This window comes from Dama dama, chromosome 14 (genome assembly GCF_033118175.1).
Source record: "Dama dama isolate Ldn47 chromosome 14, ASM3311817v1, whole genome shotgun sequence".
Classification (NCBI taxonomy): domain Eukaryota; kingdom Metazoa; phylum Chordata; class Mammalia; order Artiodactyla; family Cervidae; genus Dama; species Dama dama.
The window spans coordinates 71788601-71813635 of NC_083694.1; the positions used below are offsets into that span (position 1 = coordinate 71788601).

At 37.2% G+C, this 25035-nt stretch overlaps 1 protein-coding gene across 3 annotated transcripts; it reads left to right on the top strand.

The window, feature by feature from the left end:
- The first annotated feature begins 2566 nt into the window (after nt 1–2566).
- On the top strand, nt 2567–24118 carry F13B (coagulation factor XIII B chain). 3 transcript variants are annotated; one of them, XM_061161284.1, is made up of 12 exons: nt 2572–2736; nt 5203–5403; nt 7582–7767; nt 10481–10657; nt 11022–11198; nt 14160–14339; nt 14427–14612; nt 15496–15678; nt 16756–16956; nt 17811–17993; nt 22575–22788; nt 23927–24118. In XM_061161284.1, exons 1-12 carry the CDS (start codon nt 2673–2675, stop codon nt 23958–23960), a joined length of 1986 nt encoding a protein of 661 aa, XP_061017267.1. In that variant the 5' UTR covers nt 2572–2672; the 3' UTR covers nt 23961–24118. The 3 variants fall into 3 exon arrangements, with proteins under 3 accessions (XP_061017270.1, XP_061017267.1, XP_061017269.1); XM_061161287.1 differs by lacking the exon at nt 5203–5403 and having other exon boundaries at nt 2567–2736; XM_061161286.1 differs by lacking the exon at nt 11022–11198 and having other exon boundaries at nt 2573–2736.
- The last annotated feature ends 917 nt before the right edge of the window (nt 24119–25035 follow it).

A 25035-nucleotide genomic window follows, 5' to 3' on the forward strand; every position in this document is an offset into this window, starting at 1 on the left:
ATCTAAACTTTGCCTTTCCTTTGCCAAAGCATCATTAAGCTTCAACCTGTCGAGCATTGTAGAAGTATTAGAAACAGGCTCTTCCTGTGGTCAGTAGTCGTGATTGATCTTTATCAAGGTACATTCAGAGAATAGTCCAATGACTTTTATATTTATGTTAGCGATGCTATTAAAGACATAGGTTGCTCTGTGTCTTCCTTCTACTGTGACTTTCCCTGAGGCTACCTCTGTTCCATGGCCACTTTCCTACAAGCCCTCTCAATTCCACGTGTGTCCTCTCTGCTCTAAAATAGGTGATGATCTACTGGACAGGCAGAAGCCATCCGCCTTCCTCACACGCAGGAGGCTTTCAAGTCAAACTCCACCCTGATTCATAGCCTTGCTGTCAGCGTGCAGATGTTCACTCTTCAACAACCTCCATCCTCCACATTTTGAGATGCTCTTTATTTCAGGGTTTGAGGTACACAGTATTTGCCTTGCCCAAGACTCAGAATATACACCTAAAATTTCTACATTTCTCTGTGAATTTCATGTCAAAAAATAATCTGCAAAAATGCTGAGTAGAGTTAATGATATATTTGCTTTATTTTTTATATATTTGCTTATTTTTTAGAGGCGCACACACAAATACCATTTACTTTTCAATGTGTCAAAAACGGACAGGTGGATAGATGATTTTATAAGTTTAATAAAATTTTGATGGTAGAATCTAGTGGGGGAGCTTATGTTTGAAACTTTTCAAATTAAAAAATAATCAAAATAGGCAGAGGCCATCTTTATACCTTAATTGGAAGTCACTCAAATGTACAGGAAGAGTAGAATGGGTAGGTAATCTGTGCCACATTAGCAAAGTGGAAAACTGCTCAGGGAAGGAGTTACTCACTACAGCCTCATACCAGGGTGAATCTCACAAGCAGAATGTTAAGTGAAAGAAGCCAGATATTTTAAAAAATACTCTAGGATTTCATATATGTAGAATAAAACTGAGGGCTTCTCTGGTGGTGCAATTGATTAAGAATCTGCCTGCTCAACACAGGAGACACAAGAGATGAGGATTCTATCCTTGGGTTGGGAAGATTCCCTGGAGTAAGAAATGGCAACGCATTTCCAGTATTCTTGCCTGGAAAATCCCATGGACAGATGGGCCTGGCGGGCTATAGTCCATGGAGTTGCAAAGAGTCAGACATGACTGAGCACACATGCACAACAGCCATCACAAAATAAAACCAGGCAAAACTGACCTATGCTGGTAGAAGTCAAAATTGTGTTTATCCTGGGAATGGACCTTGCCAGTGACCTGGGGTGGGAGGGAGTCAGAGGGATGGTGTATCCTGTCTCTTGTTCTGGGTGCAGGTTCACATGTATGTTCAGTTAGTGAGAATCCGTTGATCTGTGTACTAATGGTTCATGCACTTTCCTATTGTATTTTAATTAAAATTTCCAAAATTGAAATAATAGGACTTCCCACCTCACAGTATTATTTTGTAGTTTAAACTAAAGCCGTTTAGAATGTAAACTCCATGAGGGCAGTCATAAGAATCTGTTTTTTTTACTGTTACTGCTGACTTTAAAAAATGCACAATGTGGGGGTTGCAAGTTAAGTTTTATTTGGGCAAAATGAGGACTACAGCCCAGGAGACAGCATCTCAGACAGTTCCGAGAAGCTGCTTCGAACAGGTAGCAAGGAAGGTGAGTATATATGTGATTTTTGGTGAAGGGAGAGTACATGTAACCACGCCTATATTTTTTGCAGAAGATTTCTGCTAGTCACGAGGAGTAGATGTCACCATGAAGGATCTCAGTGTACTTCTAGATATGAGGAGATATAAGAATTGGGCTCATAAAATCAGCTCTTGAAAATATCTAACTATCTGAAGACATGTTCTGCCAGTTTTCCCAGAGCACAGAGTGCCTCATTTCTGCTCTCCACCCTGAGTTCCCTCCCAGGGGTGTTGCAAGTCAGCCGCTGCAGTAACACAGGATTTAATCCTTGTGGAGGCAGAGGGCAAATGCCCATGGCAAGTACCAGTTTGTAGCTGACACTACAAACGCAAGACTAAAGCATGTCCTGGTAAACACTGGACTCTCAAAGCATTTCTCGTAAATGACAATTCAGCACACTGCTTATCTCATCACCTGCCACAGCATACAAACTCTCTCAACATGAGACTTTACAAGCAATAATAATATTCTATCACCGCTCGAAACAAGGCCACTTTTCCCTTTAGCAGCTCAGTCTAGACAACACTATTTTCATATCAGGGATCCAGTAACTCACAGACCTAAGTTCAATCCGTCAATTGACCAATGGTGGTGAAGAAATCAATGGCAACCAGTGAACTTTAGTCCATGGACTTACAATGGGAAATTAAAGTCGAAAACTTAGCCTGCTTTCTATGCAGCCTGGGTTAATTATTTTTCTTTTCTTACTGTTACCCTTATTGGTGATCATGTTCTGATTGGTCTGTGGCATGAAAACTACTGTCCATTAACATGGTTGGGTATTTTTAGTATTATCCTAATCTATTTTAAATCAATTATAAAGGTTGTTACAAAGGGACTTAGATGTTGTAAATAATTAACTTTTTTTCCATGACAAGTATTGTGTACTTAATGAGGAGTCCCTAAGTACTTTTGAATGGTTAAAACCTTTATAAAACACACCACAGAAGATGAGGTCAAAAGGCTTGGCTTTGATTATCATATTAATCATCTCAGGAGAACTCCATGCAGAAGGTAAAACTAATTTTTAATATTCTTTATTCTCTAAAAATTATAAAGGGAAATTCTAACATTATTTCTTTTGAAGTTTTGAATATAGTCTTTCATTTTTATGTACCAGTTTTATAAAAAAGATTCTTATAATTTGTTATAATATTTAGACAAACTTTTTGTTTTGGGAAAAACTACTAAACTATTCCTAAAGTAACATAACTTAGAAATCCAAAACAAGACCAAAAAAAAAGAAAAAAGAAAACCTTTAGCATCTCTAGTTTTGAGGGCATAAGAGATCAGGATATAAATATCTTAAAGGATATTTTAGACTAAAAGTATCATCATTTGAAGTTAAGTTAACCTTAATTCTAGTTTTAGACTAGAATCCATTCCTAACACCGCTAAGCTTGTATAATTTTAATTCTCTGTCCTTACAGTGAGAGCTTAATGTGGGAAATTTGAAAAAGAACAAACCACAAATCATAAGCAAGATTTTTGATTCTTGATGCCTTGATTTTTATCCTAATTTATTCTTTGGTCGAAAGATACTGGAGGGGGTAGCCATTTCCTCCTTCAGGGGATCTTCCCGACACAGGGATTGAACCCACATTGCTTGCATCTCCTGCACTGGCAAGTGGATTTTTTTTTTTTTTTTTTTTTTATCACTGCACCACCTGAGAAGCCCTTGATTGAATACATTAGGTAGTACAAATAATTAGTAGGACCATACAATTGAATATGTAAACAAGGACATGTCTGAGAATGAAAGCGGGGTTTAGTAACACTCAGGACGGCAGGGCTTATTCAGGACTGTCCAGAGAAGGGTGCCTGTGGACTCCCTGTTAGAAATCATCCTGCCCAGTCTGACTCATGTCGTGAGTGAGTGTGAGTGAGGCGGGCAGTGCACAAGGGTGGGCCCCTTAGGAGTAGTTCACGGTGTTCTCGGGCTGCAGGGATGGGAAACCAGGCAGGTCACTGAGTGTCAGCAAGAGGCATATACAGAGTAGGAAACCACAGCCATAACGCTCTTTTAAAACACTGGAGGGAATTTGCTGACTAAAATAGCCTACAGATTATCTATAACTGCTTTTATTTTATTTTATTTTTTTTTTTTACTGAAATGGTTGTTTTTTATATTTATATCTTTTTTTTTAAATTATTATTATTTTTTTTTCCAGTGGGTTTTGTCATACATTGATATGAATCAGCCATGGATTTACATGTATTCCCAATCCCGATCCCCCCTCCCACCTCCCTCTCCACCCGATTCCTCTGGGTCTTCCCAGTGCACCAGGCCGGAGCACTTCTCTCATGCATCCCACCTGGGCTGGTGATCTGTTTCACCATAGATAGTATACATGCTGTTCTTTTGAAATATCCCACCCTCACATTCTCCCACAAAGTTCAAAAGTCTGTTCTGTACATCTGTGTCTCTTTTTCTGTTTTGCATATAGGGTTATCGTTATCACCTTTCTAAATTCCATATATATGTGTTAGTATGCTGTAATGTTCTTTATCTTTCTGGCTTACTTCACTCTGTATAAGGGGCTCCAGCTTCATCCATCTCATTAGGACTGATTCAAATGAATTCTTTTTAATGGCTGAGTAATCGCAATAAATGCTGGAGAGGGTGTGGAGAAAAGGGAACCCTCTTACACTGTTGGTGGGAATGCAAACTAGTACAGCCGCTATGGAAAACAGTGTGGAGATTTCTTAAAAAACTGGAAATAGAACTGCCATATGACCCAGCAATCCCACTTCTGGGCATACACACTGAGGAAACCAGATCTGAAAGAGACACGTGCACCCCAATGTTCATCGCAGCACTGTTTATAATAGCCAGGACATGGAAGCAACCTAGATGCCCATCAGCAGATGAATGGATAAGGAAGCTGTAGTACATATACACCATGGAATATTACTATAACTGCTTTTAGTTGAATAGCTTACTACAAATTTTCTGCCAAAAGAGGTTTTGCAATTAAAATTATGAAATAGAATCATCTGATTTGATGCATTTAATTCTACAATAAGATAACTTTTATATGAATAGTTTCCTTTTATTTTTCTGTCTAAATAGGGAAAAAACAGCTGATATAATTGTCTATTAGCTATACCATGAGACATTGCAATATTCTAGCTAATTTTCTAATTATTGTGTGGTTATAATCTTCTTTCACACAAAGAAATGTCAGCTGTGTTCTATTTCTATTAGAGCATGCTGCTTGACAAAGTTAGGGGAAGCTTCTCTGAGGAAGTGGCCTACCCACACTAATTCTGACGATTGGGAGTTGGGGTTGCTAGCAGATTAATTCTGATTGAAAAGTATTGTCACAAAAGTACCTTAAAATGTTAAGTAATAGAAAGTAAGTACTGGCTAAAGTGTCTGCAACCACTTTCAATTTTAAAATGTATTGTCACTTGATCACAAATTGCATGGTTTTAAATGTATTTTTCAGTGCACAGCTTATTGTTTACTCATTTCAGAGAAGCCCTGTGGTTTTCCTAGTGTGGAGAATGGAAGGATTGCCCAATATTACTATACTTTTGAAAGTTATTACTTTCCAATGAGGATAAACCAAAATCTGTCATTTTCCTGCTTGGTTGGTTATACGACTGCAACCGGCAAACGCGAGGCGCGGACCACGTGTACGGCGGCAGGCTGGTCTCCCCAGCCACAGTGCTTCAGTAAGTCGGCGGTGGGGCCAGTCTCATGTGATAACTCACAAACAGACTAGCCGGTAAAGCTAGGGGCCCCAGAGGGCAGGTGTCTGAACCTTTCGGTAGGTAGGGACAAAACTATCGGCCCTCGGTCTTTTTTACAAAATGAAAGCATATTCTGAAATTCTATAAGTCGTGTTTTTCATTAAAATGTCATCTTCCTTATCTTTCTAAAAGCAGTTTTATCCATGTTTTTATTCTTGGCTGTGCCGGGTCTTCGTTGCTGCGTGGGCTTTCTTTAGCAGCCGTGAGCAGGGGCTACTCTCTAGTTGCGGCGCGTGGGGTTCTCTGGAGGTGGCCTCTCTTGTTTCAGAGCCGGGCTCTGGGCTCACGGGCTTCCCTAGTCGTGGCACGTGGGCTCCGCTGTTGAGGCTCCGGGGCTCCAGGCCACAAGCTCAAGCGGTGGCTCATGGGCTCAGCTGCTCCTCGGCGTGTGGGATCTTCCCGAATCAGGGATCAAAGCCATGTTTCTTGCCCTGGCAGGTGAATTCTTTACAGCTGGGCCACCAGGGAAGCCTCCTTATCTGTTCTTAATAATACTCTGAGAAGAGAATAAGGGCAATTATTGAAATTGTTGTCATCACATGGCAAGGAACAGACACACCATCTAGTTACTTTGAGGAATGAGGGACTTACGCAGAGAATTCTGCGGAAGCCAGAAAACTATCTGACGCTTAGGAAGTATAAGGTTATTACTCTAGTATTTTATCCTTTGAAAGACTCCTCCCTCTGTTGTATGACTTCGCCTTGCATAATATCCATTGAACAATCTGTTTTTCTGAATTTTGAGTTCAAATTTGTGGAAAGGAAATCTGATTGGCAGAACCCAATATTTCATGTCAGGCTACACTAGAAACACTAGAGACTGTCAGCTGGTTTCCAGGGGGTCAGGCGACCTCTCTCTGATGACACAGTTCCCAAGTTCTGTTTTGCAGAGTAAGGGGCTTTGGTTGTGTCAGTTTCATTTAGAAGAAGTATGATGTTTATTTACACTGGTTGATATGTCCAGTAAACATATCCATGTGGGATAATTATCCATTCCATGACTTGTGGACAGACCACCAATTTAAGCGTTACACTTTTAGTGTTAACACAGATCATAGATTAACTGCAATAAATGAACCTCATTCATAACTAGAGCATAAAAGTAAATTAAACATCTGAGATGAGATGCTGTGAGAGCAGTGAAGTAGGAGCTGGATGAGGATGAAGAGGGTCAGCACTGCGGGGTCAGGGTTGAGACATACCCTCTGCGGCCAGACTGCTCTGCGGGATCTGGCTCTACCACTGGGAAGTGGCTTCAACATTTTGGGCTGGACTTTCTCATCTGTAAAATGGAAATCATGCAACTTCAGCGAGATAATCCCTATACAGTGGTTCCACACAGCAAGTATGACATATTTAAACTAATACTAACCTTGGACAAATCTCTTTCACCTTTCTGAATTGGTTTATTATGAGGGTCCATTAATCATGCTCAAAAACTGATTGAACTCCATTTGACGCTAAGATAAATGTCCTATTCAACACATCACTGTCCCAAATATTTACTAAAAATTAGCTCTGTGAACTCGAAGTAGCATGTCTGTGACTCAGTCACAGTCTACATAGACTGACTAAGGAGTCTTACTGTGCTCGTAGGCAATCAGAGGCTGAAAAAATAAATGAACACGATTTTCACAATAAATTGTCTGCAGGATTATATAAGGATTTATAGAGTAGGTCCATGTGCTTTAGTTACATGGTGTTAAATATTATCAAATGCAGTGGACTCAAAGTTTTAGGAAGTAAACCTAAAAGCAAATCCTTCTATTTCCCGTTAATGGTGGTTAGAAGATCTCTGGATATATTTTCTACAGTGGATGAGGTAGGGGTTGGGCTGACTGTGAAAATTGAAGTCAGTGCATACCAAGAATTTCAGTGTCAAACTGAATCAGCTTTTAAAGAGATACTTCCAAAATTAAAATAAATCAAGGAATTCCTTATTTAAAAATTCCTTATTTAAAATTCACAAAAAAGTGAATATTTTTTCTCCTTAAAACTCCAAGAATAACATTAAACTTTTGCATTGTTAGTTTTACAACTTACTAAAAAAAATCAAGCTTAATTTCATCAATTTAGAAAATGAATATTTTTCTCCCACAGAAAAGTGCCCTAAGCCTGACCTGAAGAATGGTTACATCTCTGATACAAAATTAGCCTACAAAATACAAGAGAACTTGCGCTATCATTGTGCACCAGGATACAAAACCATCGCAGGGCAGGATGAGGAAGTGGTTCAATGCCTTGCTGACGGGTGGTCTTCCCAGCCAACCTGTAGGAAGGAACATGGTATGTGTTTAAGAATCATCTCCTAAACCAGAAGACAAGAAAGAGCTTGGGAGTTTAGTAAGTTTAGTGCTTTCTTATATTGGCAGGTATTTTTATTTAAATATAGTTTATTTTTTAGTATATCTACCAATGCAGGAAGTTATTATGTTGTTTCCTTCAAATGTTACGTGTTTCCTTCATCCAAGGGATCCCATCTTCCACAACACACTTACTCCAGGAATTCCTACTTTCTGCTAGTAAAAAAAAAAAAAAAGAATTGACATAAGATAAAAGAAAAGAACCTTAATGAACCTGTTTTTTGCAACATATATAAATGATTTCCTTCATTTGACAAGAATTTGAAATAACACACATTACTTTATTCTGCCAGCCAATATCAGATAAGCCAATCATTTGAATGTGTGTGTGTGTGTGTGTGTGTGTGTGTATCATGAGAAAGACTGGACTGGATGAAGGACAAGCTGGAATCAAGGTTGCTGGGAGAAATATCAATAACCTCAGATATGCAGATGATACCACTTATGGCAGAAAGCGAAGAAGAACTAAAGAGCTTCTTGATGAAAGTGAAAGGAGAGTGACAATGTTGGCTTAAAGCTCAACATTTAGAAAACTAAGATCATGGCATCTAGTCGCATCACTTCATGGCAAATAGATGGGGAAACAATGGAAATGGTGAGAGACTTTATTTTTTTTGGCTCCAAAATCACTGCAGATGGTGACTGCAAGCCATGAAATTAAAAGACACTTGCTCTTTGGAAGAAAAGTTATGACCAAAAACAGCATATTAAAAAGCAGAGACATTACTTTGCCAACAAAGGTCCATCTAGTCAAGGCTATGGTTTTTCCAGTGGTCATGTATGGATGTGAGAGTTGGACTGTGAAGAAGGCTGAGCGCCAAAGAATTGATGCTATTGAACTGTGATGTTAGAGAAGACTCTTGCGAGTCCCTTGGACAGCAAGGAGATTCAACCAATCCATTCTGAAGGATATCAGTTCTGAATATTCATTGGAAGGACTAATGCTGAAGCTGAAATGCTGGTACTTTGGCCACTTAATGTGAAGAACTGACTCATTTGAAACGACCCTGATGCTGGGAAAGATTGAAGGCAGGAAGAGAAGGGGATGACAGAGGATGAGATGGTTGGATGGCATCACCAACTCACTGGACATGAGTGTGAGTAAGCTCTGGGAGTTGGTGAGCTACAGTCCATGGGGTTGCAAAGAGTCAGAAATGACTGAGTGATTGAAATGATGTGTATGAGTATATATATATTTAATATATATTAATATATATTATATAACATATTATAATAATATGTGTGATAATTTATATATTATATAATATATATTTATATAAATTTCAAGCTCTCAATTATATATAATATATATTATATATTATATATAATTATAATATATATCACAGAGTTATCATGCATATTTTATATTATATAATATGTTATATAATATTATATGTTATATACTATATAACATATTATATGTTATATATGATATATAATACATGTTATTATATGTGTTATATATATAATTATCACAAAATTATATATATTTATATAGAAATATAAATGTCTATATATTTAAATATATGATATATATAATACAATAACATATAATTTATATAATGATAAATTATATATTGTTATAATATATTATATTTAAATAATATATAATATAATGATATATAATATATAATTATTATTATCACAGAGCTATGATATATATTATGTGTAAAATTTATATTATAAAATATATAATAATATAATGTATATTATATAAAATATAATATAATATAAAATATAATACATAATATATAAATATACAATACATTATATAATATGTATTATATAATTATATATAAATATACATAAATATATAATATATAATAATGATGTATTATATATAATATATATAAATATATAATATATATTTGATATATACTAAATATATATATTTATATTTTAATTATACAAATGCACAGATGGGACATCATCAAAAAATTGTTAATGCACAAAGCGTTCTGTTGAGTTATGTTATAAATATATACTCTGTTGAGTATATATTATAAATATATATCATATATAATAAATATTATATAATTATATGTAGATATAATATAGTATATAGTTTTATAATATATTATATGTTATATAATATATAATTTCTATATACTATATATAATATGTATATATATTATGTAATATATACTATAATTTATATATAATATAAAAATTGCATAATAAATATATCACATATAAATATATTGTATTTTTATAATACAATATAATATAATCATATAATATATATTATTATAATATATGTAAATATGTAATGTATATTTAATATATATAAAATTTATATTTATATTTAAATTATACAAACCCACTGATGGGACATCATCAAAAAATTGTTAATGCATAAGCCTTCTGTTGAGTTGTGACCTTTGGCCAAATACACCAGAGTAGAATTTGAAGGACAGAAGACAGGTAGGGTTAGGACGCAGAGTGCATAAAAAAGGGACTCAGTGGACAAAGGCAAACTTTGATTATTTTTCAGTTTTGCTGAGAGTTGATTCTGTCATATGTTTGTTAATATTCAAAGAAAGTAAAAGTTGAAAATACTTTTTGAGATTTCCTTTTAATATTCTAGATTCAGGGATGAAGTCCATAAAACAAATGACTTTAATGTTTTGTTTTAGAAGCATGTTTGGCCCCTGAATTGCATCATGGAAATTATTTCACAGCACAGAAAACATTCAAAGTGAAGGACAAAGTTGGATACGAGTGTGCCTCTGGGTACCGCACGGCTTCTGGCAAGAGGACGGAGGAGGTGGAGTGTCGCCCGTATGGATGGGCCCTCACCCCACAATGTACCAGTAGGTTCTCCCCTGGAAGACAACTGCTTTCACTCTGAAAAAGTCCCTCCCAAAAATGGATGCGACTTGTTAGGCTAATTATGTTCCTTTTTCCTTAATTTTGCTTTTTTGCTTCTGATTTTAAAGATGTTGACAGTATGGCTTTCCTTTTTTCAATCTCTCAAAGAAGAAAGAATCCTCTTAGCTCAGATACTTAAAATGAGTTTATTGATATTTAATAAATGTATAAATTGACAAACTTTGCTGTGGATAATAGCAAAGTTGCTGATTTCTAATTCAGATATGGCATGTAAGTAGTAAGTGAATTTTGTTCTAGCAGGAAAAATAACATGTCTTTGTTTTTTATTTGTTTTTTCATTTTTAGAATTAAAATGCTCTTCTTTAAGAGTAATAGAAAATGGTTATTTTCATCCTGTAAAGCAAACCTATGAAGAAGGAGATGTAGTTCAGTTTTTCTGTAATAAAAATTATTATCTAAGTGGCTCTGACTTAATTCAGTGCTATAACTTTGGTTGGTACCCAGAATCTCCTGTCTGTGAAGGTAACTTTTAAAATTTCATTCACAAATAAAATATTATGTCTGAATCGGCTTTAATTTCTATAAAAAAATGTCTCTGATGATAAGTAAGCATTCTTCCAATTCCTATTTTTAAAAATAAATATTGTCTTTTAAATTACTGCTATTTTCAGTAATCTTTAATACATTTAATCTGAGTATATAATTAATATGCTTAATTTTTATGTTAGTCTGTAGAGTGGATATAGCTTTTAAATATATTGTTAAAAATCTGTAGTAAATTATAAATCTTTTATTGTAATGAATCGTTCTTCTTATTGGGAATTAACTAGATCAATTGTGCCAGGGTGGAAGCTGTGTAAAGGTACTTTCTTATTCCTGGGCCACACATTCCCTGATGTAAAAACACAGGCTTCAAAGTAGTGGGACAAAGTGCAGAAAAAGCAGCAAGAAGTTACCCAAAGTGCAGAGGAAAACTTCCAGGAGGAGCTGCCCTCACGTGGGACAGCGGTGGTTCCATTCGTGTCGCTGGCTGTGTTCAGGCAGGTGGGATGATTACCTGTTAGGAGACAGCAATTCGATAGTCATGTTCCATGAAGTGTTCCATGATAGTGTTCCATGGAGAACGTTCTGGTCTAGCAGAAGACACAGATACAAAAGAGTAATTGATACCATGTGAAAAATGGTATCATAAAGTCAGGTGTAAGGTGTTCAAACAAGCACTGAAGCTTCTGACTGAGACCACATTTACAGAGGTGATGGATAATGTCTGATCTGGGCCTTAAAAGATAGGAAGGAGTTGGAGGATTGGGAGGGATGGGGAGATATAAAGGTCTTGATAGCCTCTGTTTTCTCTGTAATGTAGAAAATGCAGTCATTACTAACAGGCAGGAGAAAGGCAGGAAAGGAAAGCTTGGAAAGAGAGTGGTGACGATTGGAAGCAGTTGCTGGGAAGAATGAAAACCGAGTGACCAGGGGCTGTGTAGAGGGATTGCTCCAAACGGCCAGCGTTCTCTAAATGCACTCAACAATTTTTAATTTTTTTTAATTAAAAACATTCTTTCTAAAATTTTGCAGTGGTGCCTAAAAGCCTTGGTCTAACAGTAGAGAGAAAGATTGTTGGCAAATTTCCTGTAGCATATTATTTCAGAACTAAATGGCAGGGACTTCCCAGGTGGTCCAATGGTTAAGAATCTGCCTTCCAATGCAGGGGATGTGGGTTCAATCCCTGATCTCAGAACTAAGATCCCACATGCTCTGGGGCAACTATGCCCACAGAGCAGTTAGGAGCCCAAGTGCCACAGGGAAGACTAAGAGCCGCAGCAATGAAAAGATGCTGCATGCTGCAGCTAAGACCCAATGCAGCCAAAATAAATAAACATTAAAAAAAATAATAAAGGGCAAACCTACCTACTTATCACCTATTCCACACTCCTCTCCCCGCACCGAAAATTAGTCAGATGCCAACGTCCATGCTATTTTTTTCTAGTAAATAGTCCTTAGATGTAAGATGGGCAGTATCGTAATCTGAATAATGCCTCCCTGCCCTCCCATCCCTGGGAGGATAAGATACTCATATACGACTCCCTGGAACCAGTGACTGTTCCCTTATGGAACAATGGGGACTTTGCAGATGTCATGGAGTTAAGGATCTTGAGATGGGGATAATAATCTGGGATTATCCATGTGGACTTTAAATGTAATCGCAACCATTAAAAGAGGAAGAGCGAGATTTGACTACAGAGGATCAAGTATGAAAGGTGACAGGGGAAGCAAAGGTTGGAGTGGAAAAGGAAGGAGTCATGAGCCGAGGTGAGCTGGCAGCCCCCGGGAGCTGCAGAGGCAGACAAGCCACTTCTTCCCTAAAGCTTCTCCCAACACCCAGATCTCAGCCCAGTGAAGCTGATTCTGGACTTGGGTTTCCAGAACTGTAACAGAATAAACGTGTGGTATGTGAAGCCACTCCATTGTGGTGATTCGTCCCAGCAGTCGTGGGAAATGAATATAGTCAGTATTTTAGAATTAACTAGTTAAGAGGAGGAGATTTTAATTCATATAGACACAGGTTCAGGAATGCCAAGATCCACCACTTATTAATAATTTACTTACTTCTTAAGTTTTAGATCCTCTGTCTATAACATGGGAGATGAAATAGTCCCCACTTAACAAAGTTATTTTAAGATTAAAGGAGATAATGAATGTAAAATTCTCTTTTTTGTGTTCCATTGCATGAACTTAACAGCTTAAACCCTGGAGATGGAAATGGCAACCCACTCCAGTATTCTTGCCTGGGAAATCCCATGGACAGAGGAGCCTGGTGGGCTACTTTCCATGGAGTCATGTCCCTCAGACATGATTGAGTGACTGAGCAACAGCTTAAAACCACACACAAGTGTGGGTCAGCTGTAGCTGTGTGTCCATGTCTGGTGGAGCAATAGGCAAGCCACAGTGTCATCTGAGGTTGGACAGGGGAAGAACCTTGCATTCAAGCTTTCTGTGATCTGTGGCAGGTTTCGGAGCTTGGCGGCTACTGAGCCGAGGGTCTTAGTGCCTGCTGGCTGCCCCCTGGAGGCAGCCCTATGCCCCTTGCCCCGTGGTCCTCCTCCCTCTTTGGAAGCTCACAGACAAGGCAGTTTCTCCTCCAGATCAGTAGGGGGACAGAGTCTCTTGGCAAGAAGGGCCTTGCCACACGGTGTTGCATGAACATGTGTGCGTGATCACACCTGCATCCTTGTGGCTGTGTTAAACACAGTCACATCATCTCATCATCTCCGCTGTGTTCATCAGTTAGAAGCAAGTCCCAGTTCCTGCTCCTGGGGAGGGCATGACTCAAGGAAGTGACTCTCAGGATGTGGGGATCCCAGGGGTGACCCCAGTCTGCCTGCCAGACTTCTTAGGGCCTTTGGCACAGCCAATGTGCTTGTGAGATCTTAACTGTTATTTCTGGTGACTATACGACTAAACATCCTGATGTTTTTCCATAAGGAAGAAGAAATCGGTGTCCTCCTCCCCCTCTGCCTCTGAACTCCAAACTTCAAACGTACTCAGCCTCCTACCGTCATGGAGAAACAGTTCGTATAGAATGTGAACTTAACTTCGCCATGCAGGGAGCAGAAGAGATACGCTGTGAAAACGGGAAATGGACAGAGCCTCCCAAATGCGCTGGTAGCAGCACCTCAAATAAGCTTTCCCTGATGTGAAACCTGCGTGTGGAGCTAAATGGTCTCTTCTCTCTCATTCGTCCCTTTTCAGAGGACAAGCAGAGGGCGACCTGTGAGGCCCCACCCTCGGTGGGGAATGGCTCAGCAAATCCAACCTCCGAGGTTTATCACAGTGGGGATAAGGTGACATACGTGTGTGAGAGGGGTTATCACCTCCGTGGACCAGGGGAAATAACGTGCAACCGTGGGAAATGGACCCTTCCGCCTGAGTGTGTTGGTATGTGTGCTGCGTGTCATATCCAGAGCTAAGCCTAGCGTGTAGAATTTTCATTCTCTTTGTTTAATCCACACACTTATAGCAATAGTCCATTGCTTAGAAGAGTTTGACATGCACAGATAGAGCACCTATTCTGCCATTTTTCTGGAGCATATGAAGCTCTCTGTAGATTCGTATTTTTAATCCAATATAAAGAATAGGAAAACAATTTTTGAATGTCCTGATTCTGATATTTTTGCATCTGTGCATTCTGACTCCCCCACCCTCTGAGCCATGTACCTGGCCTTTCATTTAACTCAAGGACACGACCAGGTTACAACTCTGGGATGCTACCCTTCCTGTCTTCCTCATTTCTTGTCCAGATCCTGGAGAGACCTCCACATGTTTACCAAGGATAACTATTGCATGAGAGAAAAGCTACCAAGGATGCTGGAGAAATTAGCGGAGTAAAAGCAAAACTCTTACAGACAGAAAAATGAAACTTTTCATCCATGGGTTGATTGAGATCTGAGATGAAGAGGAGGAGAAGGAAAAAACAAAACAGGATAATGACAAATGACAGTTTTAGAACAGACCATAATCTTTAGGTCAAAGAACACTCTTTACCTTTCCACACATCTTAAGAATATCTCTAGCTTGATTCCTTTGTAAGCCAGAAAAAGACCCATACTTGTTCTTCAGCAAAACATTTGCTGTTTTGTTTTGCTTAGTAAATTGTAATAATACATAGCTGAATGATGTTTCTCTAATTTCTGATGAATTCAGAAATCAATCGTCCTAAATGACATAGTACAAGTATTGAAGGACGATTGTGTGGGCAACTGTATTATGTCATCATGTTATTATAAGTTCATGTTAATCTAAAAGTAACCTCTTTTCTTAGAAAATACTGAGAATTGTAATCCTCCACCTGATGTAATAAATGGGGCTATTATTGGTGAATTATTGGCAAGCTACCCAACAGGATCCTCTGTGGAATATAGATGCAATGAATATTACTTATTGAGAGGAGCAAAAATATCTCATTGTGAACAAGGAAGATGGTCATCACCACCTGTTTGCTTAGGTAAGATAGAGAACACATTGAATTAAAACAAATTTCCCCCCTGCTTTATTGAGATGCAGTTGACATATAACATTGTATGGATTTGAGGTGTACAGTGTGATGATTCTATACACACACTGTGAAATTATTGCACGATAAAGTTGGTTTACATATCCTTCACCTCGAGTAATTTAGGGGGCTGTTGTTGTGATGAGAGCATTTAAGGTCCACTCTTTTGGTGTCTTTTAAGGGTACCAAATAATATTGCTAACTATAGTCACCACAGGGCTTACCAGGTGGTGCTAGAGGTAAAGAACCCACCTGCCAATGTAGGAGACATAAGAGATGTGCGTCCAATCCCTGGGTCAAGAAGATCCCTTGGAGGAGGAAATGGCAACCCACTCTAGTATCTTTGTCTGGAGAACCCCATGGACAGAGGAGCCTGGCAGGCTACAGTCCATGGGATCGTGAAGAGTCATACATGACCAAAGCGACTTACCATGCATGCACACCCAAGCCTATCTCCACCACCTTACCTAGAAGCATAACCTTCCTTCCCTCAGCTCTGTGACAGCCCTTCCCCTCCACTCTTCATTCTTCTACCTCACTTATATATGTCGTTTAAAGATGGACAAATAAGATCCACATATTTAGTTCATTTATTGTTTATTGTATTGCATTTCTCCCAGTTAGAAGGCAATCTTCATGGAGTCAAGGAGCTTTGTTTTATTTGCTGATAAATATCAAGTGGCAGGTGTCCCACAAATATAACACAATAAGTACATTTTCTGTTTGAAGGTTTTTATTTTATAGAAAGGAAATCATGACAAATCTAAGTGGTTGCTGGCCCTAAACAATATTTTTAATATTTCAAATTAATTGGTTTTAATTTATGGTATAACAGAGTTATATGAAATATATAAATTCACTTGATAGTAATGTAATGGATACTTTATTGTGTATGTGAAGAGCTTTAATAATGCAAACTGGTAAGTATAAAATACTGCTTTTGATGCTTATCATAATTTTATTGTAAAAATATATCACTGTCATTCTTGTAAGATGAGAAAAGAATCTAAAACAGTCTTTGTTTTACAGAGCCGTGTACTGTTAACATGGGTGACATGCGCAGAAATAACGTGCAGATGAAGTGGAGTTATGAGGGAAAGATCTTACATGGAGATTTAATCGATTTTGTATGTAAGCAGGGATATGAGCTGTCTCCATCAACCCCACCCTCTGAATTATCTGTGCAGTGTAATAGAGGAGAAGTGAAATATCCTTCATGTATTAGAAAAGGTAAAACAACAGTGCTTCCTGACTTCCCTGATGGTCCAGCGGTGAAGGCTTTGTTAATTTCACTGCAGGGGCCTCATTTTCTGATCCCTAGTCCAGGAAAGTTCTGCATGCTGCAGCCAAGAAGAAAAGCAAACAGTGCTTCCTGATAATTTCTTAGGTGACCATTATCACAGGTGATCGATATGGTTCAAAGGATAAGACCCTAAGCTATCTACTACCCTCACCATCCAATCTATAAAACTGGGAATGAGCTGATCAATTTCCAGTTAGTACATACCCTTAAATAGGATGACAAGGAAGACGTCTTTTAACTTCATAAGTCAATTTTATAAAAGGAGAAATCATGAGATTTTGCAAATGTCACCAGACTTTCAGAGGATGGATCACTTTCTTGTGAGCAATCAGTAAGCTTGTAAAACTCACCTCAGGGTGAGCTGGAGAGCGTTGTCTCAGAAGGGAACTTGAAGTAGAGGGAGAGAATTTGTGAACTCCTTAGACAGGAGACTGTCACTTTTAGTAAGGAAAAAAGGAAGAGAATGCATTCAGAAACATATCTTTGAGACAGATCTTACTCGCTTTCACTTTTGGAAGACAGAAGGGGGAAAAGTAAAATCATGATGGTTAATACTTTGCTAGTTTTAAATGTGTATTTAATGCTATGAGATTCTAATCGCAATCATAAATTTTATGTGTGAAGTGATGGCACAAAATGTTTTTGATATTTAAAAACTACTTGAGAGTTGTCTTAAAAATGCTTGGACATGAAATATCTTGTTTTATTTCTGTAACAGTTATAAAAGCACTGGCCACCTACTGTAGCAATTCATTGTGGACTTTAACAATTGTTTTTGCAGAATCTAAAAGAATGTGTGCATCTCCCCCAGCTATTAAAAATGGAGTTATTAAGAGTTCAATACTCAACGCCTATGAAAACGGTTCTTCAGTGGAATACATATGTTTTGAGCACCATTTCCTTCAAGGAGCTAAGGAGTCCTATTGTTTAGAGGGCGTGTGGACTACACCACCATTGTGTTTGGGTATGTAGTGCTACATGTGTCTCTATTTGTTCAAATTGAGCCATATTTTCCACTTTCTCTTCTCTTTGAGGTGATATAACACTAATATAGGATGAGGTGGTTGGATGGCATCACCGACTCAATGAACATGGGTTGGTAGACTTTGGCAGTTGGTGATGGACAGGGAGGCCTGGCGTGCTGCGGTTCATGGGGTCACAAAGAGTCAGACACAACTGAGTGACTTAACTGAACACTAATATAACACTTAAGTTTGCATTTGTTTTATTTAATTAGTGTGCCTGTTTATTTACTGGTTTCTACTCTTTGCTCTAGATTTGGTTATTGCGTGTGCTTATTCGCTCAGTCGTGTCCAACTCTTTGCAACCCATGGACTGTAGCCCTGCAGGCCCCTCTGTCCATGAGATTGTTCTCAGGCAAGAATACCAGAACAGCTTGCCATTTTCTACTCCAGGGGATCTTCCCAACCCAGGAATCGAACCTGTGTCTCTTGCGTCTCCTGCATTGGCAGGCAGATTCTCTACCACTAGTGCCACCTGAGAAGCCCCAGGTGATCCTCTAGATCACCAATAACGGGAATCCAGCCCTCCTAATGCGTACTTTTTAAGTACAAACCATACATCAGCTACAGGCTTAGCAGGACCTACAGGGTGTATAAGCCATGCGGTGTGTGTAACCAGGCTAACTGCAGTCAGTGTGTTATTGGTGCTGCTAGGAAACATGAGGACAGCAGGAGCAAATATAGGAATGGCCTCCTCAATCTAGAAGATGAAACATGTTCATGCCTCGTTAGCAAGGCATCCTATAGAAGTAACAATATTTCCCAAGATTCTCAGGAGTCATAAAATAGCATATTTTTAAATAAAAAGAAAAATTTCTTTGTGTTTATATCTGACTTTCATTTATTTTCTTATTTCACTGTCTTGGACTTTTGTACAATGCTGAATAGAAGAAGTGGTGAGTATCCTTGTGTTCCAATCTTATAAGTAAATCTTCCAGTATTCTTCTTGAAATATGGTGTTACAAATACTTATAAAAATCAAATTAAAGATACAGAAGCCACCTATTTCTATTTTGTTAAAAGTTTAAAAAAAAAAAACCTCAGTGACTTTAATTTTAGCTGTATCTGTAGAAACAATCATATAATTATTATCTTTGCTCTTTCTTCCCCCTGGAATTACATTGCTTCTTTTTGAAGGTTAAAGCATGTTTGCATTTCTGTAATAAATCTCACATAATTGTGATGAATTATGCTTTTTATATACTGCTGAATTTTATTTGCTAATATTCTACTTATGATTAATGTATCTTTTTCATGTGAGAGATTGGTTTGTTATTTTCCTTTGGGGTTAGGTTCTGCTAACCTCATATGAGTTGAAAAGTATTCCCTCTTATCAATTCTCTGGACTTTGTCTAGGAGTGATACTATTTCTTTCTTAATAATTTTAAGAATTTATCAGAGATATCACCTGAGCCTTGAGGATTTGGGGTTTTTTTTTTTTTGAGGAAAGATTTCAATGACAGCTTCAGTTTGTTTAAAAAATACCAGGTTATTATCTCTTCTCTCAGTTTCAGTAGGAAGTGGTTTGTATTTGTCCACTATACCTAAATTACCAAATGTGTTGGCATAATGTTCATAACATCCTTTTACACTCTTTTTAGTGCTTTAGTGATGTGTCTTTAGTGCTGTGAAGATGTATCTCTTTCTTGACATATCTTGTTGCTGCTGCTGCTAAGTCGCTTCAGTTGTGTCCGACTCTGTGCGACCCCATGGACTGCAGCCCACCAGGCTCCTCTGTCCATGGGATTCTCCAGGCAAGAGTGGGGGTGCCATTGCCTTCTCCAGAACATATCTTGCCACAGGTCTATAAACTTTATTAGTCCTTTCAAGAGCCAATATCTTCATTTTTTTGATACTTTCTTCATATGTTGCTGTTTAATTAATTTGTATTTTTGTCTTTTTTTCATTTATTTATATTAATTGGAGGCTAATTACTTTACAATATTGTAGTGGTTTTTGCCATACATTGATATGAACCAGTCATGGATTTACATGTGTTCCCCATCCTGAATCCCCCTCCCATCTCCCTCCCCATCACATCCCTATGGGTCATCCTAGTGCACCAGCCCTGAGCACTTGTCTTATGCATCAAACCTGGACTGGTGATCTGTTTCACAATTGATATTATACATGTTTCAATGCTATTGATTGATCTCAGATCATCCCACCCTCGCCTTCTCCCATAGAGTCCAAAAGTCTGTTCTGTATATCTGTGTTTCTTTTTCTGTCTTGCATATAGGGTTATCATTACCATCTTTCTAAATTCCATATATATGCATTAGTATACTGTATTGGTGTTTATCTTTCTGACTTGCTTCACTCTGTATAATGGGCTCCAGTTTCATCCGTCTCATTAGAACTGATTCAAATGTATTCTTTTTAATGGCTGAGTAATATTCCATTGTGTATATGTACCACAGCTTTCTTATCCATTCATCTGCTGATGGGCATCTAGGTTGCTTCCATGTCCTGGATATTATAAACAGTGCTGCAATGAACATTGGGGTACACGTGTCTCTTTCAGTTCTGGTTTCCTCAGTGTGTGTGCCCAGGAGTGGGATTGCTGGGTCGTATGGCAGTTCTATTTCCAGTTTTTTAAGGAATCTCCACACTGTTCTCCATAGTGGCTGTACTAGTTTGCATTCCCACCAACAGTGTAAGAGGGTTCCCTTTTCTCCACACCCCCTCCAGCATTTGTTGCTTGTAGACTTTTGGATAGCAGCCATTCTGACTGGCGTGTAATGGTACCTCATTGAGGTTTTGATTTGCATTTATCTAATAATGAGTGATGTTGAGCATCTTTTCATGTGTTTATTAGCCATCTGTATGTCTTCTTTGGAGAAATGTCTGTTTAGTTCTTTGGCTCATTTTTTGATTAGGTAATTTATTTTTCTGGAATTGAGCTTCAGGAGTTTCTTGTATATTTTTGAGATTAATTATTTGTCTGTTGCTTCATTTGCTATTATTTTCTCCCATTCTGAAGGCTGTCTTTTCACCTTGCTTATAGTTTCCTTTGTTGTGCAAAAGCTTTTAAGTTTCATTAGGTCCCATTTGTTTATTTTTGCTTTTATTTCCAATATTCTGGGAGGTGGATCATAGAGGATCTTGCTGTGATGTTATGTTGGAGAGTGTTTTCCTTATGTTCTCCTCAAGGTGTTTTATAGTTTCTGGTCTTACATTTAAATCTTTAATCCATTTTGAGTTTATTTTTGTGTATGGTGTTAGAAATTGTTCTACTTTCATTCTTTTACAAGTGGTTGACCAGTTTTCCCAGCACCACTTGTTAAAGAGGTTATCTTTTCTCCATTGTATATTCTTGCCTCCTTTGCCTAAGATAAGGTGTCCATAGGTATGTGGATTTATCTCTGGGCTCTCTATTTGTTCCATTGATCTATATTTCTGTCTTTGTGCCAGTACCATACTGTCTTGATGACTGTGGCTTTGTAGTAGAGCCTGAAGTCAGGCAGGTTGATTCCTCCAGTTCCATTCTTTTTTCTCAAGATTGCTTTGGCTATTCAAGGTTTTTTGTATTTCCATACAAATTGTGAAATTATTTGTTCTATTTCTGTGAAAAATACCGTTGGTAGCTTGATAGGGATTGTATTGAAACTATAGATTGCGTTGGATAGTATACTCATTTTCACCATGTTGATTCTCCCAATCCATGAACACGGTATATTTCATCAGAGCAGAAAAAGAAATAAAAGGAATCCAGATAGGAAAAGAAGAAGTAAAACTCTCACTGTTTGCAGATGACATGATCCTCTATGTAGAAAACCCTAAAGACTCTACCAGAAAATTACTAAAGCTAATCAATGAATATAGTAAAGTTGCAGGATATAAAATTAACACACAGAAATCCCTTGCATTCCTATACACTAACAATGAGAAAACAGAAAGAGAAATTAAGGAAACAATACCATTCACCATTGCAATAAAAAGAATAAAATACTCAGGAATAAATCTACCTAAAGAAACAAAAGACCTATAAATAGAAAACTACAAAACACTGATGAAAGAAATCAAAGAGGACACAAATAGATGGAGAAATATTTTTGTCTTTATTATTTCCTCTCTTCCACTTTCTTGGATTGAGTCAATGTCAAGAGTCCAGCTTGTTTCTACCTTTCCATAAAATACTATCTGTCCAGCAATTGATGGTTTGTCCCATGAATGTTTTATTTGTACTTTCTGAAGAAGAAAGAGGGGGGAAAAAACTATTTCAATGACTATTACTACTAATCAATATTTTCTAAAAACATCTTATTTTGCTGTCTTTGAAAAACTTAATGGCATAAAACTCAGTAAACTGGTAGGATGTAACCTTTTTCCAAATTCAAGGCAACAGAGATAAATAACAGACTGCTTTCTGTGACCTTTGTATATATTTTCTGACTTGAATGTTAGTTCTAACTTACTCACTCCTCTAATGCCTGGGAATTTTAAGGTCATTATGAGAAAGCAATACAGTGGCTAATACTGAAAGGCATCAAGATAGTTTTTTTTTTTTTTTTTTTCCCCAGAGCCTTGCACTTTATCTTTTGATACAATGGAAAATAATAATTTACACCTGAAATGGAATTTTGACAACAGACCATATATTTTCCATGGCGAGTATGTTGAGTTTCTTTGTAAGAGAGATACTTACATAGCTGGGTTTCCGGGTCCTGTATCTGAATTCCGAGTGCAGTGTGACAGAGGACAATTTAATTACCCAAGATGTGTTCAAAGAGAAAGGTAAGAAGAGATTTGTGCCTCCAACTATTCTTTCTTTCTGTTCAGATTGTTATTCATGAGATTCATTATGCTATAAATTTAAGACATATTAGGTCCTGCAACACTCCTACTTTATGGTCATTATAGAGGGGGGGGAATGTTTATTTTTTTTTAAAGCAAGAGAACTCCAAGAAGCTTTAGCTAATTCAACAAGCTTTCTGGGTGGTCTAAGATCAAAGTCCTGTTTGCTATTTGGTATTTGTGTCTCTTTGGCCATTGGATAAATAAACCAATTTATATGAGTCACATCTAAATGTGGAAAAATTAACCTATATGTTCTGAGATAAGAGAACATATTCTCTCTGCCACGTTTTCTACCATTTCCCATAGAAGTGCATGTATAAGCAACAATGATGGGAAGCATAGCTGGACAAACTTTCTACTGAGGGAGGAGCATGTTAATCACAATGATGAGATTATGGCATTTATTTTCAGGAACACATTTCTATATAAGAATTTGGAAGTTTTTTCTGACATGCTGTTACATAGCAATTTTAAAATATATTTTCTACTACTTGATCAATGGAAAACAATCCTATTGTTTTTCAGAAAAATGTTAAAATAATGCAATAAAATAATAGAATTAATTTTATCAGGTCAGAATTTTGAGATACATTGTAAAATGGGAATTATATTCTATGTTCAACTAAGAATATTTTTAAATTACTTAATGGCAAAGTACATGTGGTACTCTTCTAGTGATTATAATGAGCTATATGAACTACATAAGAAGCATTCACAAGACACACAGGTGTAAAACTTTTTTATTTTTTATTGCGATGAAAATCAGAGTTGAAAAATGTATGTGCTAGTTGAATTTTTTTTTATTATATATTGCATTTCCCATTTTTAAGGCAAAAAAGAATATGCAACTTAGAAAAATAGCAGAAAATGGTATTAGTGTAGTTAATGACATTGAGTTTTTAAAAAGAAATTGTTGGTATAATTTATCAAGGATGGTTACTTGCTTTTATCAGTACCTCATTAAAACAAGGACCGATTATTAAATAGTGAATGGTTAAGATTGTAATAAATACTTGACCAGAAATGATGCTTATTTCAACTCCCTCCCCCTTTTCTCTTTCTCATTCTTATCAAGGATGTTGTCTCATCAAGAACCCTTAAGGACATAAAAATGAACGGCATAAGAGGAACAGCATTTTGACACACTATGAAGTCTTTTATAAAACATAATTGTTAGAATAAAACTGTTGAATAAAAACCTCTAAGTTTTTACTTTCATGAAGATTTGACTCTAAACTGTTTACACAGGATATTTTCTATAAATAAAAGCCAGATATATTGTTTTATTTCTCGTTTGGTTGACTTTCCATGTGACTTCTTCTTTGCTGAATGTCTTCCATCTATTAAAAAATCGATCTACACATCAAAATATTTCTGGTTCCTAAAGCCCATTCACTGGGCTATACTGTCCTCAATATATGTGCAGGAATTCACATTTGTCTTTGTAATCTTTGTTATATTAGAGTTTTCTGTTACTTTTAGTTCAATATTTATGTCAGTACAAAAGAACCAACCTGACTAGAGTTGTGAAACTATATATTATGTTAGAGGATTTACTTTATTAAATGCAGATGAGACTGCCCTTCAGACTTTCAAAGGATAAAGAACTTTTAAAATTAACTGTATTATTAGCTACAAGGTTAGTAATCAAATTGTGAGTTAGTGACCCATCCACCTGTTCAAATGTTGCCCACAGAACACAGTTATGAAAAGAACAACACTTGTTATTTTTATATTATATAATTTTAATTATTTTCTAGATCAGGTCATTATTGGAACCTTGCAGATTTGAAAATCTGAGATCAATGAGACCTACAAGCACCAAAAGATAGTGTGTCTGTAATACTAGGATCTATTGGAGTCCTAAAACACCACAAGGTCACTTTTCAGTGTGAAGGAAAGTTATTTGTCCAATCGCTATTGCAGCTTATTCACAAGCACCTCTGGTTCCAGTCCCTTGTTAGGACTGGTTGTTGTTACCAGAACCACACATTTTCCTCTCTAGAAGCTGTACAGTTCGTCTAACTCAAGAAGTAATTTTTCCGGTATGATGACATTCTTCGGTCCCAACGTACAGTTCCTGCTGCTGGGTTAGGAGAGTTTCTCTGGGAATGAAGCCACGGTTGGACTTAACTCTGTGGATTAAACATGGGTTCATTTGATATTAAACCATATATATTTCAG

Coding starts and splice junctions, on each gene's coding strand:
- F13B (XM_061161284.1), top strand. CDS start 2,673: ATGAGGTCAAAAGGCTTGGCTTTGATTATCATATTAATCATCTCAGGA. Junction 14,340..14,426: donor AGAGCCTCCCAAATGCGCTG/GTAGCAGCACCT, acceptor GTCCCTTTTCAG/AGGACAAGCAGAGGGCGACC. Junction 17,994..22,574: donor TACACCACCATTGTGTTTGG/GTATGTAGTGCT, acceptor TTTTTTCCCCAG/AGCCTTGCACTTTATCTTTT.